General features: G+C 62.2%; 1 protein-coding gene across 2 annotated transcripts; it reads left to right on the top strand.

The window, feature by feature from the left end:
- The first annotated feature begins 967 nt into the window (after positions 1-967).
- On the top strand, positions 968-17694 carry STX1A (syntaxin 1A). Of its 2 annotated transcripts, none has more exons than XR_003206405.2 (10): positions 968-1098; positions 9067-9144; positions 9338-9437; positions 12058-12132; positions 12885-12958; positions 13059-13167; positions 13256-13329; positions 14079-14216; positions 15719-15893; positions 16353-17694. XR_003206405.2 is itself a non-coding variant. In XM_025864596.2 (10 exons), exons 1-10 carry the CDS (start codon positions 1069-1071, stop codon positions 16428-16430), a joined length of 867 nt encoding a protein of 288 aa, XP_025720381.1. In that variant the 5' UTR covers positions 968-1068; the 3' UTR covers positions 16431-17694. The 2 variants fall into 2 exon arrangements, 1 of the variants encoding a protein (XP_025720381.1); XM_025864596.2 differs by having other exon boundaries at positions 15783-15893.
- The last annotated feature ends 270 nt before the right edge of the window (positions 17695-17964 follow it).

The following is a 17964-nucleotide window of genomic DNA, read 5'->3' as shown; positions in this document are numbered from 1 at the left end:
TGGAACAGTGTCTCTAGCCCGTCTGCCAGCCAGCAAACCTGTGCCCACAGTCTGGGAGAAGCGCCAAGCTCAGACACACTGGGCAGCAGGGGGCTGGCCCAGCTCCAGAACAACACCTTGGCAGCCCTGGGCAAGGGAAGAGGGAGTGTTTGGCTTGAGGTCAAGAGGGTCTAGGCCAGGGCACAGAGGGGCAGCTGGGGGGGTGAGGGGTGGGTTATATGGCTACTGTCTCAACAAGACGCTGGCAGGGATCAGAAAAGAGCATCTGCTACTGACTAGCCCCCACCCACCACCCCTCTACACGCTGCTAAGATCTTTCCATTAGTGCCACAGTGAGCGGGGCTCCAGGCTTAGCTGCCCCCAGCCATATAGAGAAATAGGATCTCGGGCCTGGGGCTGGGGCTCAGGGTTGGGATTGCAGGCAAAGGGGCAGGAGAGCAGGCTTTAGCTTAAATCTCCCTTCCAGAGATAGAAGGGTTCCTGCATCCCGCTGGGAGTGGAAACTAAAGGAAAAGGGGTGGTCACCCAGCATCAGACCAGTGAACTGAGAAATCCCTGGGAAGGAGGGGTGAGAGCCTGAGTCTGGATGAGGTGTTGGGGGAAAGTGGGAAGGTAGGGGCTCAGCGGCTGTTACTCCGGAGGAGGTTTTTGGAGGGGAGTGCCAGATGTTCCAAGGCCATAAAATCGAGGGGTTTCCGACCTCCAGCAAATCCCCAGGGATGTGAGGAGCTCTGGGGTTGAAAATCCAAGGTCCAGAACGAGGGCGGAACCGCTGGGAGAGGGAGCGGGGGCTCTGGGGCCCCACCCCAGGCAGGGATCACGCGGCGTGGGGCACGCGGGGGCACGGGGTCCCACGGCTCCGACCCCACTGAGCCCGCCCGGGGCCGGTGGGGCGGGGGCGGGGCCGGCGGCGGGGCGGGGCCGGGGGGGGGGGGGGCGGGGCTGGGGGCTGGGCCGGGGTCCCGGGGGCCGGGGCGGGGCCGGGCTGGCGCTGCGCAGCCGCGGGGCGGCCGCCGCGCATGCGGGGCTCACACGGCTGCAGCCGGCGCCGCTGCCACTCCCGGGAGCATGAAGGACCGAACCCAGGAGCTCCGCACGGTGAGTCCGGCCCCCGCGCGCCGCCGCTCGTCGCCCGCGCCCCGCGCCCTGCGCGCCGGCCGCTCCCTTCCCGGCCTCGGCGGCCACCCGACGACAGCCCCTGCGTCCCCGGCCGGGCAGGAGGGAGCGGTGCGGAGCCCGGGACCCCGACGCCCCTCCGGGTCCCGCCCCTCGGACCCACTCGGGGTCACGGGCTCGCGTGAGCTCGGCGCCGTGGGCCCGCGGGCTGGCGGCCGGAGCCCGGGGTCCTGGATAAACTTTTCGGCGCCCCCTTGTTTGGGGGGTCGGAGGGCTATTACCAGATACCGGTGGCGGGACGGAAGGCTGACCTCTCCCGCGGCCCGCGGAGCAGGTCCTGTCTCTGTCCCCTCACTGTGCCTCATCACCGAGCCTCCTGTCCCCCCGCACGGGTGAGGACAGACGGCGGGACCGCAGTGGGAAGGGGCCGGGGGCGGTCCCCTGCCCAGAGCCCAACTGCAGGGCGCGCTGCGGAAACCGGGCCGCCGGGTGGGGCCGGGCTCCTCGGGCGGGCGCTGTCCCGCGGGGCGCCCCGCCGCCTCCGTCACCTGTAGCTCCCATCACCTGTGGCTCCCCACCCCCGTCGCGCTCGGGGTTGGCTGCCCGCCCCGGTCCCAGAGGGGTCAGATATTCGCCCCCGGTCCACCTTCCTGGCTTCCGGGCAGCCGCGGCCGGCCGGCGGCGTTTTTCAGACCCTTCCGGGGTTCCTGGTCTGATTCCAGCCTGAACCTATTTCTCCACCTGTGTGTCTCGGAGGCCCCCGGGGTGTGGCTCCTGGGGCGGGGTTTGGGGGAAGTAGGAGGATGCACAAAGGCTCTGACCAGAGCCCACCCTCTCCTGGCCCTGACTGAGACCCCTGCCGCGTGCTCCTCATTCACCCCTACCCCCTCGCCCTCATCTCCCCTGGACTCAGACATTTCCCAGGGCATTCTCACCTCTGCCCTTAGAGGTGGCAAGCCTGGGGGCGTATGGGGGCAGTGAAGGAAATGAAGCCTGCCTGTGGGGAGGGGGGCATCAGGGCTCTAGACCAGGCTGACTCTTGTCTGATCTCCTAGCTGACCACCTTGCTGTCTGGCAGGTGCCCTGCCCGCAGTGCTGATCTGGGGTGGAGGCGCAGCTAGCTCACTGGCTCCTCTGAGCTCTCCCCCTGCTATCCCTTTTGGAGCCAGAGACCGAGGTTCTCTTATATGAAAAGTTTTAGGTGTCCTTTGGGCTTTTGACCCCCTGGCTTGACCTGTCTGTCCAGAGGCTCCCTGCATCTGTGCCCTGTCTCCCCCATTATACCAGTCTTATATCCTGGGTAGTCTGGAGCTGGTACTGTACTCTCCTGCCTCCGTTTCCCCCCTGGCTCTGGCTACCAGCCCCCACCCTTCTGACAGACCTTTTATTCCTGGCCAAATGCCCAGCCCCCAGGGTAAACCTCAGGAGGTTTCAAAGGAAGAAGATGGTCCCTCATGTCATATATGATGTCTAAACACTTCCCCCGCCAGCCCTTGCGGTTGCCCTCAAGCTTCCTGTGCTGTGTTGAGTCAGAAAGAATGTTATCTTGGCGATGAACGGCCGCGTGGTGCATTTGCTGATGTTTGGGCGCCCGGTGGGTCAGGTGAGAGTGTATGTGGGAACCAAGTGGTCAGGGGAACACAGTCCTTTACATGTGACAGGGTCTCTGACGCATCAGCCTTCATCCTCTCTGCTAAAGGGGAAACTGAGGCACAAGAGAGCAAATGGCATGCCTGGTAGCTCAAAAGGGATGGTAGAAAGGGGCTTTGTCCCATAGACAGTCAGACTGAGGCCTCGCTGGGACTGGGGGACCACGCAGAAGGCTTGGGTTGTAGGGAGCTTGAACCCAGGTCTTTTGCTCTGGTGTGTATCTCTGTGACCCCTCACGCCCACCCCCAACATACGTACATAAACACTAGCCATAGTGGTCCCTTAGATGGTGAGGCCTGGCTTCTCTGTGGATTCGCTGAGGCTTCCTCTCTAGACCCCACCCTGCAGGCATTCAGAACCCATGGAGGCTGCTGTACTCATTGCCGGGGAGCCCTGCCCACTGGGGCTTTCTTGCAGGCTGCAGGAGCCCACACTGGGTGGGGTGGGACAGTTTGTCTGGGGGGCTGTCATTCCCACAAGTCTCCCTCTGGGCCTTGGGTTCCCACCTATAAAAGTAGAGATAAGAAAACCTAGAGCCCAGTTTCTTAGGGCAGGGGGTGGTCACCTGAGTCCGACTCCATATTTAGGGGAGACCTTGAGCCCCAGGAGTCAGAATTCTCAGATCAGAGTCCCCAGGAACCAGGAGGCCAGTACTGGCTGGGCTGGACAGAGGTGGCGCTTGGGCCAGTGACTTGCACCGTAGCCAGCCCTCCCTCCCTCCTCCCCCCTCCTTCCCCACCCAACGCCACCACATTTGGAAGGAAGGCAAGGGGAGCTTATTTATAAAAGTCACACTTGGGGAAGGAGCTGGTGCATTTCCTCAGCGCTCTGCAGGCCAGGCCCAGCCCTCCAGCCTTCCCCAGCTCCCACTTCTTAGGCAGCTGATCCTGCAGTTGTGTAGACTGAGTGAAGGGATCATCGGGGACCCTCAGAGGTCGGAAGGGCAGCCCAGGGGCCTAAGAGGGTCAAAGACAAGCCCAGGGTCACAGAACCGGAGAGACTTAGGGCAAGGTGCCCCTGGGCAGCCCCACCTAGCGTACCACTGCCTCCTTCCCCCCACCCCCCCATTCGGAGGCCTCGCTGGTTTTCTTTCTGAGATCTTCTTGGAGCTGACCCACCCTTCCCGGGGCCCAGGAGGGTGTTTATCTCTGTGCTGAGCCACATGCAGAATATGGGGCCTGCTGCGGGAGCCAGAAGACAGAGAAGAGGGAGCGTTGGGGCTGCCAGCTCCTGGAAGAAGGGAAGCTGGGGTGACCCAGAAGGGGTCGGGTAGGCATGGGAGGGGGGAAGGTGGTCCAAAAGGAGGGGCCTGCGGTAGTAAAGGCAGAGAGGTTGCAATGCCCAAGCAGGAGAGAATGGTGGGTGGTCTGATGCCTGGCTGGGGAAGCCCGTGCGCCCCTTTGCCCACCCGTTCCCCCTTTCCCTCTCATTGCTGGGAAGAGACCGGGTGTCCTGGACAACAGCAGGCAGGTTCTCGCCTTAACCTCTCTGTGCCCCTGTCATCCGTACAGTGCAGCCGGCCGGGCCCACCTTGCAGAGTGGAAGAGACCTAATAGTAGGCCTCCTTCCCGCCCCTTACCTCCTTGGGGTTTCCCAGAAGAAACAGCGGGTTTGGACACATTGTGCCCTGGGGTGCCGCCGGAATGACCTTCAGGGACGATCTGGTCCAACCCCCTCTTTCACAAATTGGAAAACTAAGGTCTGGAAAGGGCCAGGGGTTTATCTAAGGTCACACGGTATATTGGGACAGGGGCGGTTGCGGGGGGCAGGGGGAGTGCGGGGCTGAAGCCACCTCCTCTCCGTGGGCTGAGGCTGCCTTCTGGAGCCGCCCTGGGGCCCTGGTCAGGGACAGGGATGTGGAGGTGAAGGGCGTACACCAGATGGGGAGAGGGTGAAGGGGTCAGACAAGGGAAGGCGGGGAGCCCCTCTTTCCTGGAGACCCAGCTTGGCCTCACATACCCCTGATTCAGCTCTGGGTCTCTCTGCTCTAGGCATATTGACTTTGATTCGTCATTAAAAACAAGAAGGGGGAAAAAAAATAGCCCTCAAGGCAGACAACAGCCAACTCCTGCTCAGGAGGAATGAATCAACCCTGCTGGCTGGCCTCCCGCCATCCGTCTCCAGGGACGGGCCTGGAGGCTGCCTGGACTCCGAGCCTCTTGGAGGAATCACACCTTTGTTTCCAGGAAGGTATCCTGGCATCCTGGAGCCTCTGCCAGGAGAGACCACCAGGGCTGTCTGGCCTCCTCTGGAAGTTTAGGGCTTCTGGCCAGGGTGGCCTTCGTTCCTGATGGCTTGGCCCAGAGGCCTCATGAGGCCAGAGTCTGTCAGAGGGAGTAAGATCAGACCACTGGGTCTCAACCCCGGGGTGGGGGGACTTTTTAAAAACTTGGCCTTACCAGCCCCAAACCCCTAAATTCTGATTTGGTGTCTCTGGGGTAGAACCCTGGAAGCTGGTTTTGGGTTTTTTTTGTGTTTTTTTTTTTTAAGCCTTTCAAGGGATCATGGTGCTGGAACAGGATTAAGAACCACTGAAAAAAACACCGTGACAAGTCAAATATTGGATGGATGTGAGAGGAAGAGGAAGAAAGTAGATGTACCCCGCTTTCTGATTTGGGGGGACCCTTGGGAATGGGGGGTTTCAGAGGAGGGGCTCAGGAGAACAAGGCAGAACGTAGTTTGGGCCAGGTGGCAGGTAGGGTGCTCACATGATGCCTGGGTGGGTTTATCCTGAAGATGTTTGCAGCTCCGAGCTTGCGACCGCCCCCAGGCTCCAGCCGCCACCTCAAGTCCCCAGTCCAGTCCAGCCCTCTTTCTGGAGCTGTGACTGTCACTCACAGAGGGCTGGCAGATGTCCAAGGGGCCCTCAGGATTCTAAACCATCTGGGTGCTCCCTTTGTGCATGTCGGTGATGCCCACCTTGACCATTCCAGGACACCAGGAGACGCCAGCCTAGTTCTTACTTCCTTTTGGGTCAGGAGTGTGTCTAGGTTTGGGGCTTGTCATTTATTTAGTGCCAGTGAAACCTGATTGGGGTCTTAGTTAACCTGGAGGATGTCTCTAGAAAGGTGCCACAGGGCTCTGGCCTAGATGTGGATGAGGTTGCTGGGGGCCCCAGAGTCATGAGCCATTAGATTCTCACAAAGTGGAACAAGGATCAGAACAAATGAAGAAATTAAGCAAAAGTCCTTCACTTGAGCCTAAAATCCAACCAAGTAGACAGTGGTGGGGAAGGGCTTGGGGCTTTTCTGGGCAGGAAGTGCTATATGATCACTTATACTGATCTCTGGTTGTATTAACAAAGATAGACCATGTAAAAAGAGGGAGGGATGGATCAGCTCTTTGGTACCACTTAGACAACAATCAACAGCAGATTCAGTTTGTATCATGTACTGCAGAAGAAGACAGAGACTGGACCAAAGAAGTCTGGGGCAGGGGTTGCAATTTAGGGCCCGGGGGCGGGGGGGCGGATATGAGGGGAAGGGAATGGTCAGCTTGAGGGGAAAACCCAGGGGAGGTGTGGATGCTGCCTTTAGGTCTCTGGCAAGGCCAGCCCAGGGAGAGGGCACCAACAGGTTTTTTATGGCTTAGGGCCTCAGGAAAGGGGCACTGGGGCAGCCCAAGGTAGGCAGAGCTGCCTAGGAAAGCTAGTGAGCTCGCCATCACAGGAGGTGTGCAAGCTGAGGCCGGCAGCTGAGGCCAGCAGCTGAGGCCAAGGTGACTTTTCAGGTCCCTTAGGGCCTGAGAGCGTGTGGCTGTGGTTCCAGCAGAGATGTGAGTAGTGTGTGGGGGACCCGAGGAGCAAGATACCCGGGGGAAGGCTTCTGAAAGGAGGTGGCATCTCAGGATGAGGGGAATGTCAGCTTCATGGAATCAGCATTCCAGGCAGAGGGGCTTGCATGGGGCAAGGGAAGACAGCGGGTGGGCTGTGGAGCCAGGGAGATGGTTTAGGTGGGGTATGCCGGGGTCCAGTTTCAGGCTACGGCAGTGGGGTAATGAGGGGCAGTGGGTGAAAAGTCCTGAGGAGGAAAAAGAGCCAGGATGTGGTAAGGAAGGGGTCCCCACGGAGAGACCCCTCAAGGTTTTGCTTGGAGTCACCACTGGTGTGACCAAGGCTGTGAAGTCAGGCCCTCAACCCTCCGATTGGCTTTGGGGCCAAGCTGAATGCCACCTTCGGGGTGGACCCCCGCCTGGGAGCCCCAGTCAGGCCCTGGCCCCAGGTGTCCCCTTCCTCAGCTCTGCGCTCATGGCCGGCGGGCCGGGAGGAGAGCGTGGACATCCTTCCTGCCAACCCTGTGTTGGAGAAACTCCCTGACTCTAGCTGTCAGTTTCCTGGGGAGGCTGTGGAGGGAGCAGGTCGGAGCTGCTGGATGCTCGAGAAGTTCCGTCCTTGTTTTATAGGCAGGCAAGCCGAGGCCCAGGGAGAGCAGCAACCCAGACCCCAGGAGCCTCTGGCAACGGCTCTCGTCTCTGGAAACCCTGACGCCCTTGCTTTGGCCCTAGCCGGTCATTACTCTTCCTGGGAGGGGAGCTGGAAAATTCTCGTGTCCTTTCCTGTCCATCCTCCTCTTTCTCTAGATGCCAAAAAGACAGAGAGGGCAGGCCGCTGAAGGGCAGGAGCTCCTGGGACCACCTCCCAACCTGGCAGGCTGCCCCGGAGCGGGAGCTGGGCTCCTCCAGACTGCACTCTGCCTCAGTTTCCCTAAGGAGTGCTCCTCTAGCTTAGCTCCTGCGCCTGGGAAGGTTCAGAAGTGTGGAAATGGCTCCTAGATTCTCATTGTCAATAGGTGGGCTTGGTTGGGGGGAGGGGGCCACCTGGTAGCAGCCACAGGCACTTGTGGGAGCGAGGATTTATTTTAGCTGCTGGGGGAGGAGGTGTGATCTCTTGATGAGAGGGGCCTGTCAGAGCCGCCTCCATAAAGTTCCCAACCAACCCCCTCTGCTGTCTGGTCCCACTCTGGTGGGGCAGTGGGACCCCGAGAGCCCCAGGGGCACAGCCCTTTCAGAACATGCTGTGCCTCCCACCCTTTCTCAGCCTTCTGTCCCTGCAGCCAGGCGTCCCTGTCCCCACTGCACACAGGAGCAAACAGACCCACAGGGCACGTCCCTCAGCCAGCCACTGTCTGTGCTGGGCACGGAACCTGGGTCCCTCCCCAGCAGGCTAGCTGGGCCCAGCCTCCTGGGTCCTCCAGCTTCACCATCCCGCGACGGCCACCTGCCCCTGTCCTCGGTTAAGAGAGATCAAGGTGAAGGCCAGTGCCGAGCCTGCTCACCCCTCCTCCTGTGGGGTGCTGAGACCTGAAGGGGTGTGGCCAAGCCTGATAACCCCAGTCTGAGGGGGCCGGTCCCACCCTCCGTATCCTGGCCTTGGCCGTGGAGAGGGGCTTGCCCTTGCCAGCGGAGTGGGCGGCCCCTGGCGACTCGAAGCGTGTAAGGCGGACAGTAATGAGCAGGCCCGGCACACTGGGAAGTCAGAGGCGTAATTACTCCGCCCTGTGATGGGGGTGGCTTTTGTCCGCCTGCTCCTTGGGTGGCGGGGTGGGGCCTAGGGCAGGCCCCGAGCCAAGTGACATGACTGGCCTCTCAGGCTGGTCGGGCCCAGCTCGGCCTGGAGGGGAAGAGAATCGAGGTTTGATGTCGAGAATGACAAGGGGTCAGCTGAGCTTGCAGGGCTGCGTTCAGCCAGTATCTCTCAGGCCTGCTTGAGGCGCTATGGGACAGCCCTGTGTCTGAGCCAGCCTGCCTTCTCGGAGACAGGTGTGGGTGGCGCCCAGGCCTCCCACTACCCCCCGCCCGGAAAAGGAGCTTGGGAACTTTGGGCCCCATCCTAATTAAAACCATCGGGACTGGAAAGTAGAGAAGGTTGGTTTCCAGGCAGCCTGTCCCAGGCAAGGTCTGTGAGTTGGGGGCCGCTGGCCAGGGGGCCAAGCCTTTCCAGCTGCCCTCTAGGGTAAGGGGTGTGCCAGGAGGACTGCGGTCCTGTGGGGAAGGGGCAGGCAGCTGGGCAGGGGAAGGAGTCCTTGGCCTAGAGGTAGAGACTTGGCCCTGTCACCATCTTGACAAGCAAGGCCTCTTTCCCTATGCTGGGGCCCCAGGGGTCCTCCACGTCTCACTGTGGCTGGGAGCTGAGGACGCAGGCAGACCTTGTCCCTGCTAAGAGGACAGAGGGCAGTGGTTGGGGCCGCGGAGCTGAGCCTGTGAGCCTGCTGTATATGGACGCTGGGCAGTTCGCGGTCCCGGGTCCAGTGGGTCCCAGTGGGCCTACCACAGGTCCGCTCACGTGTACACACCCCTGTGCAGGCCAAGGACAGCGATGATGATGATGATGTCACTGTCACCGTGGACCGGGACGGCTTCATGGATGAGTTCTTTGAACAGGTGGGAGCCAGCACACCCCGCGTCCGCGAATACGCTGGCAGACCTTGGAGGCGGGGGGCCCACGTCACACCCCCCACCCGAAGCCTGGTCCAGCCTCTCTCTGAGCCTGGCCGCCAGCTCCAGTCTGGTCCAGCCCCAGTGCCCACGAGCGCCCTCCCCAGGTCTCCTCCTGACCGGAGGCCTTGGTGTGCAGGTGGAGGAGATCCGTGGCTTCATTGACAAGATCTCAGAGAACGTGGAGGAGGTGAAACGGAAGCACAGCGCCATCCTGGCCTCCCCCAACCCTGATGAGAGTGAGTGTGGAGGACTGAGGGGCGGCTTCCAGGCCTCCTGGAAGGCGCTGCTGCTGGGGAGGGGCTCCTGGATCCTCAGCAGCCTCACTGTTGGGCGGCTGAGGGGTACCTGGGCCTGGCCAGGGTGGGGAGGGCCCCGTGGAAAGCTTCAGGGAACACGGCTGGCCCAGGCCTGGGGCGGGGGGCCTCCGGCCAGCCCCGCCCCCTCCAGGTAAGCTGGGTGGGAAGGCGCAAAAGGAGGCCTGTCTGCCCAGCCCCTCCCTTTCCCAAGCCTCCCCGGGCAGCAGATGGCTCAGCGCCGTGGGAGGGCAAGCCGGCCAAGCAGGAGGAGCTTCCTGAAAGAGCTGGCGGCCCCGGCACCTGGCCACCAGTACCCCAGAGCCGGGCCTTCTCAGGGCTCCAGAAAGTCACCTTTCTCCCTATGCACAGGGAGCCTCTGTGTGTCTGCATTCCACTCTGACCCCAGACAGGCCCCCCTGACCCTCCTGTCACAGCTCCTGGCGAGGTGTTGATGACTGCCCTGCCCTGTGCCAGACAGACTGCACACAGGCCCAAGATTCCTTTCCCTTGGCCCCCGGCGAGGCAGTGACAGCGCTGGGCCCAGGCCTGGGACCTGGGCACGCGCACACTGCTCCTGCTGGCTCGCCTCAAGCACGAGTCCCGGGGGCCCCAAGAATGCAAGGCGAAGGGTTCTGGTGCTGCGCAGGCTGGGTGAAGCACTCAGAGCTGGGTTTGCGTGTGGCCTGCAGCTGTGTCTCCCTGTCCCTGGCCCCTCGGCCCCTGGTCCGCCGGCCATCCTCAAGCCCCCGGGAGAAATCTCTCCACAGCCCCCAAAGGGCGCTGGAACCCGAGGCCAGGGCCAAGCCGAGCGGGCCCAGTGCCGGGCCCTTGGAAAGCAAAATGAGTCTGCCAGGAGCCCGTGCCAGGAATGGGTGGGAAGGAGAGAAGGGCCACCCAAGGCAGGGCCCACGTTCAGTGTGGCCACCATACATCACCCCTCTCCCCAGCGATTTGTCTCGGGTAGCAGCATGTGACGTCATACGTCTTCCCGCGCATGTGCGTCTGAGTCCGCGTGTGTCCCCATGGGTCCCTCCTGCTGAGGGTCAGAGGGGGCCAGCTGTGGGAACAGGGTACTTTAAGAGCTGGGGCACTCCCCTGCTGGCAGATGGGGCGAGCATGGGGTGACGGAGACGCCAGTTCCTTTACCTCGGCTCCCTTGTCCCACCTTTTGCACCAGGTCTCCCTGCGTCATAGAGTCAGTAGCGACCCGTTCAGAATTGCCACCTCGAGCCAAGCAGTCAGGACAGCCCCGGTGTCACTGATGTGGGGAGGGGGCTCCCCGGTGAGGGTTCTAGAGCGGAGGGAGCAGTTACCGAGGAGGCACCGGGAAGGACAGCGGCGAGTTGGGGTGGGGGGGGGAGGCGCTTTCCTGGGCCAAGGGCTGCCCTGCCTCCCCTGAGGGCCGCCATCCGGGCTGGGCTATTTTGGGTCTGAGCAAGAGAGGCAGAGACGGCAAAGCAGCTGGTAACCAAGTTTCCTTTGTTTGTACGAATGAGGCACCCTCCTCCGCTCCTCAAAGCCCCCACCTCACGATCCACTTAGTAGGTGCCCCCCCCATCAACTGCTGTAAATGCCCCCCTCCCAACCCCTTCTAGGAGAGACCCAGCCCCAGAGGAAAGCAGACTGGATAGGAAGGGCTCAGCCAGGAGCTCTGTCCTGGTTTCTCCAGGAAATAGAGTTCTGGGGTTGCCCTGTGGCTGGGGCGCTGTCATGAGCCATTGCTCCAGCCAGCACCCCAGAGGGAAGCAGCCACCCTGCCCAACTCGGCCACCCCCCCCCACCGGGGGTGGGGCAAGCTGGGTACCCCCATGGCCTCTGCCAGCTTTAGAGAGATGGTTCCAGTCGGAACAAGGGCCAGATTCCCCCCACTTCGCCGTCACAGGACCAGCCAGCTGGTGCTCCAGGGCCAACTGTGTGCCAGGGAGCGCACCTGTCTGAGCCTCTTCTCCATCAGCTCCCATCCAGGCCAGGTGCCTCATGCCCCCATGCACCCACTGGGCACTCAGCGGTTGGCCCCCACTGAGCTCAGCACCTGGGAAGCAGAGCTCAGTAGAACAGGGTCTCCCCCGCCCAAGGTGCTCAGTGGAGGGGGGCTTGCTTCAGCCTCCCTGGCCTCAGCTGTCACCCTATTGGCTGGATGTCTGTCCGCCCCCCCCCCCAGCTACCAGGTAACTCTAGGTGAGCCTGCACCCCCACCTTCGACTCAGGAAGCATCAAGTCAGTGTTCCCCAGTGCCGACTCCAGCATCACTAGCTGCTCCACAATTATTTCTGCCTTAAATTTAGACCCATCTGTTACGTGCAGGGGGTGGGAGAGCCAGCGAAGGAGGAAGGGAGGCTCCTTGGAAGGCAGCACAAGAGGGGGTGAGGCTGCAGCTGGTGTGGCCCTGGCCCAGGGTTGGAGGGGCAGGCAGAGGCTTAGCCAGCGGAATCGGGCAGACCTGGGACCCAGGCTCTGCCCGGAGCCCCGCGACTGGGCCCCCTGCGCCAGGGGCTAAGCCTGAACGTCAGGCAGTGGGGGAACCCTGGGCGTCTACGCTCTCCCCCTTCTACCTCCCCAGAGACGAAGGAGGAGCTGGAGGAGCTCATGTCTGACATAAAGAAGACCGCAAACAAAGTTCGCTCCAAGTTAAAGAGTGAGTCTGGGCTCCATCCAGGCCTTGTCTTGGGGGCCGGGAGGGGGCACTCTGGGCCCGCTTCCTCTGTGTTCCATGGGTCTCACGAACTTGGAGGGGTACACTGGGTCTTGCTTTCCTTTATGAGGGTGCCATCACATGCCCATTCTCTCAGCTGCTACTTGGCAAGGCTTGTTTGGGCCAGGCTTGGGGCCGGGCCTCGCGACAGATGCTTGAGGCTTCAGTGAGGGAGTGCTCCACTCTGGGAATTGTCCCCCACTTCAGCTAAAGAGGGCTCAAGGGGTGGCCAGCACCGCCTGGTCCCACACACAAGCCCCATGTGCTTGTGGGAGCGCAGAGGTGCACGGGCCCAGGGGCCGCCCGTGGCGGCCCTCTCCGCTCTGGCCATGGCCCCTTGTTGGGCGCACAGGCTTCCTGAGCAGAAGGCCGGGTGGGCCCAAGCCGCCGGGCCTAGTACACAGTAGGCACTCACACACACAGAGCTTGGTGTGTGCCCGAGGCCTCGCAGATGGGTGTGCATATGTGCACCCCCCCGAAACCCGCATCGTGCCCAGATGGGCCCCTGGAGGCCCCTCCCGCAGTGCCTGGCGCGCCTTCCTCCTCTGCTTCCCTTCCCCGCCCCCCCAGCCATAGTCCACACTAGACCCTCCCCAGGAGAGGTCCGGAGCCAGATCCTGGGTGTGTGGGTCCAAGAGGGAGGGGACAGTGGTGAGGGGGACAGGTTATGGCTCAGCAGCCCCCCTCTCCCACAGGCATCGAGCAGAGCATCGAGCAGGAGGAAGGCCTCAACCGCTCATCTGCGGACCTGAGGATCCGAAAGACACAGGTGCCGCCGGCGGGCCTCCAGGGTGGGCTGGCGGGCGCTCGAGGCCCTGGGGCTCTGTGGAGCTGGGCCTGACACTTGCACCCCCACCTTGCACCCTCAGCACTCCACGCTGTCCCGCAAGTTTGTGGAGGTCATGTCCGAGTACAATGCCACGCAGTCTGACTACCGTGAGCGCTGCAAGGGCCGCATCCAGAGGCAACTGGAGATCAGTAAGCTTTGGGGGGCTGGGGGGGGGGGGAGGGAGGGGGGGGGCCGGGGCGGGGCCGGGGCGGGGCTCAGTGCAACCCCTGCTCACAGCTGGCCGGACCACGACCAGTGAGGAGCTGGAGGACATGCTGGAGAGTGGAAACCCTGCCATCTTTGCTTCTGGGGTGAGTGTGAACCACCCCACCCCACCCCACCCTCACCCCTGGCACGGACCCTTGGTGTATGTGCCAAGTGCTGAGGCTGGGGGCAGTCTTTGGATATAACCACCTTGCGAGGCTGGTTTCAGAGAAGGCTGAGTCCCCGAGGAAAAGGGACTGAGGCCACTTAAATACTAGTGGCCCAGGTAGAATTAAGACCCCCGTCTCCTGGTTCCTCTCAATTGGGTCCACTTCCTTGCTTCTCCTGTCCATTTGCCACCGGCCAGGGGCTCCTTCCGCCATCCTCAGGGCCTTGTTCCTCTCCTGGGAGACACGGTCGCCTCTACATTCAGGTGACACTTGAGCAGGGGGGCTTCCTGAAGGAGGCGGCCCACAGGGTGGAAGGCAGGTAGGGGCTGTGGGTTCCAGGAGACAAGGGAAGGGGTAGTTACCCTCTCCGGGAGACTGACAGGAGGGGCAGGGGGAAAGGGAGAAAGGCGGTTCAGGGCCTGGGTCCTTGAGGGTTAGTCAACTTGGCCTCTATACAAGGCTGGTGAGCAGTGACCATGTGGTGGGCACAGGTGGCCCCACTTCAACACCGAGAAGTCCGTCCCCGAGAAAGCAGGTAACAGCTAGTAAGAACCAGGCAGGAAGTGGGGGAGCGCTGTGGCTGAGGAGGGAGCCACCGCCCATCCCAGCTGCCTTTGCCCTTGGCCGGCCCTCCCTGCCCCCTGCGGCAGGCTCCAGGGTCCCAGCACACTGCTCCCGCTCCCTAGATCATCATGGACTCCAGCATCTCCAAGCAGGCTCTGAGTGAGATTGAGACGCGGCACAGTGAGATCATCAAGCTGGAGAACAGCATCCGTGAACTGCACGACATGTTCATGGACATGGCCATGCTCGTGGAGAGCCAGGTGAGAGCCCAGGGCCCCACTGCCCTCTGCCCACCCAGCCCGCAGCAGCACCCAGGGCTGCACTAACCCCTCCCCTTTTTGCCTGACACGCTGCCCTGCCCGGGAGGGACCAAGTCTCCAGGTAACTAACCGCCCGCTGTCAACACCGCCTCCAGGGCCAGGCCCACCTGGAGGACCCCATCCTCTGCATGGCTCTGCTCCCGGGCTCCAGGTGCTGCATGGCTCTGCTTGGCCTACCAGGACCCCAGGCCCTGCATGGCCCTCCACCCAGCCTTGGCCTGTCTTATTCACCAGCCGTCTGTCACGGGGGCACTGTGGACGGCCGCTCTTCTAGGAGCTGGAAGTGTGGTAGTGACCAGGACAGCAGAGGGCCTGCTTCCTGGAGCTCATGACTGTGGGGTGGAAGGGCAGCATAAGGAAATGACAAATGGAATGTTCTCCAGTTGTGCCGGGTGCTCAGGAGACGTTAGCAGGAGGCAGTGAGATAGAGCCGTGGTTCTCCAGCTCTAAAAGGCCCAGGAATCACGGGGCGGGGGGGGTGGGGCTTGGAGGTTTCCTGGTCCCCGGTCCCAGAGATGGGTAGGTCAGAGTGGGGGCCCGTGAATCTGCATTTCTAACAGGTTCGAGGGGGATGCTGATGCTGCTAGTCCCAGGGCCACACTTGGGGTAACACCGTAATAGTGTCCCTGCGGTGGCCACCTTGGACGGGGGTGGTCAGGGAAGGCCTCTCTAGGAGGTGGCATTTGAGCTCGGAAAGCTTCCCAGGGTCCCAGGGTCCCAGGGTCCCAGGGTGAGTGAAGAGCAGGAGCAGCAGAGCCTGGTCCTGAGACTGGCAAGAGCCCGGCTCACTGAGGAGCTCCTGCGACTCTAGCTCGGCGGGCCGGGGCGGGGGGCGGGGGTGGGTAGTGAAGATGAGGCAGGCGGTGGTGCTGGGCTTCTGGATTCTCTCCTAGACCAGAGGGTCTGAAGTGTGGGTGTGGTGTGAGCCGAGTTAGGAAGCCAGGTGGCCACGAGGAGGCTGCTGCCGCTGTGGCTGAAAGACTGCGGACACCTGGACACCAGCGGGAGCAGCGAACTTGGAGAGAGTAGTCATTTGTCACCACGGGTCTCGGGCAGTGTCATGGTGGGAGCGGCCTCTGGGGGCTGCTGGGGCCACATTATGGGGCCCAGGAGGGCTACGGGAGTAGGCAGGGGGTCTTAAGTGTTGAAGACCGAAGACAGTCGGAGCTGGGTGGAACCACCACGCCAGCGAGGAAGGAGTGGGACCCTGTCCAGAGCACCCTCTGCTGCCCCTGCCTCCCTCTGCCTCGCACCCGGCCCGGCTGAGCGCCCCCTGCATGGTCTCCACCCCCTTGGCTGAGACTGCACGGCCAGGTTCCCTCCCAGGATGGCTGCTCTGCAGGGGAGAGAGGGTGCTGCCCCGGGGGCCTGGCCTGAGGGGGCACAGGGAGAGGCTGTACCCCCCCATCCTCACGCCCCCACTTTTCTTTCTCTGCCCTCAGGGTGCTTCCCCAGAGTCCTGCCCTGAGGGGGGCCCACTGGAGCTGATGGGCAACGGCCCTGCAGGGGGAGATGATTGACAGGATTGAGTACAACGTGGAACATTCGGTGGACTATGTGGAGAGGGCCGTGTCTGACACCAAGAAGGCCGTCAAGTACCAGAGCAAGGCACGCCGGGTCAGTAGCCCCCCTCTGCCCATTAGAGCCCCCGGGGACCACCACAGATCCCTCCCCACTCGGCCTTGACTCCATCTCTGGGCTCTGACCCAAGCCCTCACCCCGAGGCCTTCAGCTCCCAGCTGTCTCTCTCTCTCACACACACACACACACACCCGTACATTCACACACACACACACCCATATGTGTACACACACACACACACACACACACACACACACACACACACACACACACACACACACACACACACACACACACACACACACACACACACACCCCTGTACATTCCAGGCAGCACCTTCCCCAGTTCCAACTCAGGTTCCATCCCCCAGACCCCCAACCCCCAGCCCAGCTCAGGGACCACTCTCCTTGCGTGCCCCGCCCCTCTAAGCTCTGACCCAGCCCTCAGCCTCCCTCCCGGGTCTGAGGCCGCTCCTTCCTGCCTCCCCGGTGCAGAAGAAGATCATGATCATCATCTGCTGTGTGGTCCTGGGCATTGTCATCGCCTCCACGTTTGGAGGCATCTTCGGCTAGAAAGCACCCCACCCGCCACCCCACTCGGGACGGTCTGCCCTCAGGAGGCCCCCTGGCTGCTGCCGCCTTTTGGCTCGGAGCCCCTTCCTTCCCACCCCATACTGCCCCTTTCTCTGCCGTAGGGCCCTCCATACCCACCGTGCCCTGAGCCGTCGTGTGCATGATCTCTGTGACAGTGTGTGTCTGTACCGGGGAGCCAGCGGGGTGGGGCAGGTCCGCAGCAAGGACAGACTCAGGCCCTGGCCCAGGCCGCCTCACCCCCTCCAGGGAGCGCTGCCTGGGGCAGCCATGCTCCCCTTCCCCCGCCTCCCGTTAATTCCACTCCAGCCTGGGGTCTGCTCTGACCTTTGGCCTCTCCAGCTGTGCCCCAAAGCCACGCCCCCTAAGGGGTGGGGACCAGCTGGCCACATGGTGCTGCTTTTCAGGTTAAGGAAGGGGTGGCCCTGAGAGACAGCCCAGCTCTAAGCCTCTAACAGCTGATCACTGCCAGGGAGGCTCAGGGTGCCGTGGCCAGGTGGCTTCTGGCTTTGTCAAGACCAGGCTCCCTCCCCGTGTAGGGGCAGAGTCCAGCAGGTCTTGGCTGCCTCATATCCCCTTCCCACATTCCTGCAGCCCCAGGAGCAACCCCTCTGGGCTAGGCCTGACCCCAGGTAACATTCTACGAGAGGCTGTCTGGTGCCTGGTTTCCAACCACCCTTCGAGCTAGGGAGGCAGACCAGGCTTGGCGGGCCTCTGCCATAGCCGAAGCCCACACCCTGGGCCAGCCCCCCTCCCCGGCGGGCCTCAGTCCGGTTCTCAAGCCATCGTGTGTTGCATGTTTGGGACAGTGGTCCCTGCTCTCTTGTGCTCTGGGAAGTCAGGCATCACTTCGGGCCTGCAATCATGTCCTGCCCGTGCTGTCTCCCACTGACGTGCCACGGGGGTGTCTGGTGTCTGGGATGCAGTATTCAGCAGCCAGCCAGGGAGGAGTACCTCCCTCCTCCCCATCTCGGGGCTTCTCAAGTCAGAAACACGCCCCCACCCGAGACCCCTCTTCATCGATAGGCTAGGAGTGTGCATGCGAGTGCATGCAGTAGGGGATGGGGCCACGTCTGTGCCCCGCCTTCCCTCAGCTCTGCTCCTGCCCAGTGACTGTGACCACTGTCCGTGTTGCCTTCTTCAACAGCGACTTCCCTCCCCTCCTTCACCCCTTCACCAAAGGTCTTGGTACAACCAGCTGCCCATTTTGTGAGATTTTTATGTAGAATAAACATTTGTATCTGGATTTCTTACGGTCACAGTGTCACAGCCTTAGAACTTGGGGGTCAGCCTCTCCACCGCAGCCCGAACGTCTCCACTCCTGCTTGAAGCCTGATGCCCGTTCTGTACTGTGGGCCCATAGCTACCCCCTCTCCTGCTTTTGCAGGAGTCACAAGCAACCCCCAGATCCCCTCCACACCCCAAGGGCAGGACTTAACCTGCCCCTCTGACCGCTAGAAATCAGACAAGAGACATGTCTCCAAAGACAGGCAAGCAAGTGCTGGGCTGATCAAGT

The sequence above is a fragment of the Callorhinus ursinus genome, unplaced genomic scaffold (assembly GCF_003265705.2).
Source record: "Callorhinus ursinus isolate GAN/ISIS: 27379988/994484 unplaced genomic scaffold, GSC_fseal_2.0 scaffold55, whole genome shotgun sequence".
Taxonomy (NCBI): Eukaryota; Metazoa; Chordata; class Mammalia; order Carnivora; family Otariidae; genus Callorhinus; species Callorhinus ursinus.
The sequence above is the reverse complement of the archived record's forward strand: the minus strand, read 5'-3'. Positions and strand labels throughout refer to the sequence as shown.

Excerpts from the sequence above, each read along its gene's own strand:
- STX1A (XM_025864596.2), top strand. The coding sequence starts at position 1,069 with ATGAAGGACCGAACCCAGGAGCTCCGCACG. Across the intron at positions 1,099-9,066 it reads GAACCCAGGAGCTCCGCACG|GCCAAGGACAGCGATGATGA; the intron begins GTGAGTCCGGCC and ends ACCCCTGTGCAG. Across the intron at positions 14,217-15,782 it reads CCATGCTCGTGGAGAGCCAG|GGGGAGATGATTGACAGGAT; the intron begins GTGAGAGCCCAG and ends ACGGCCCTGCAG.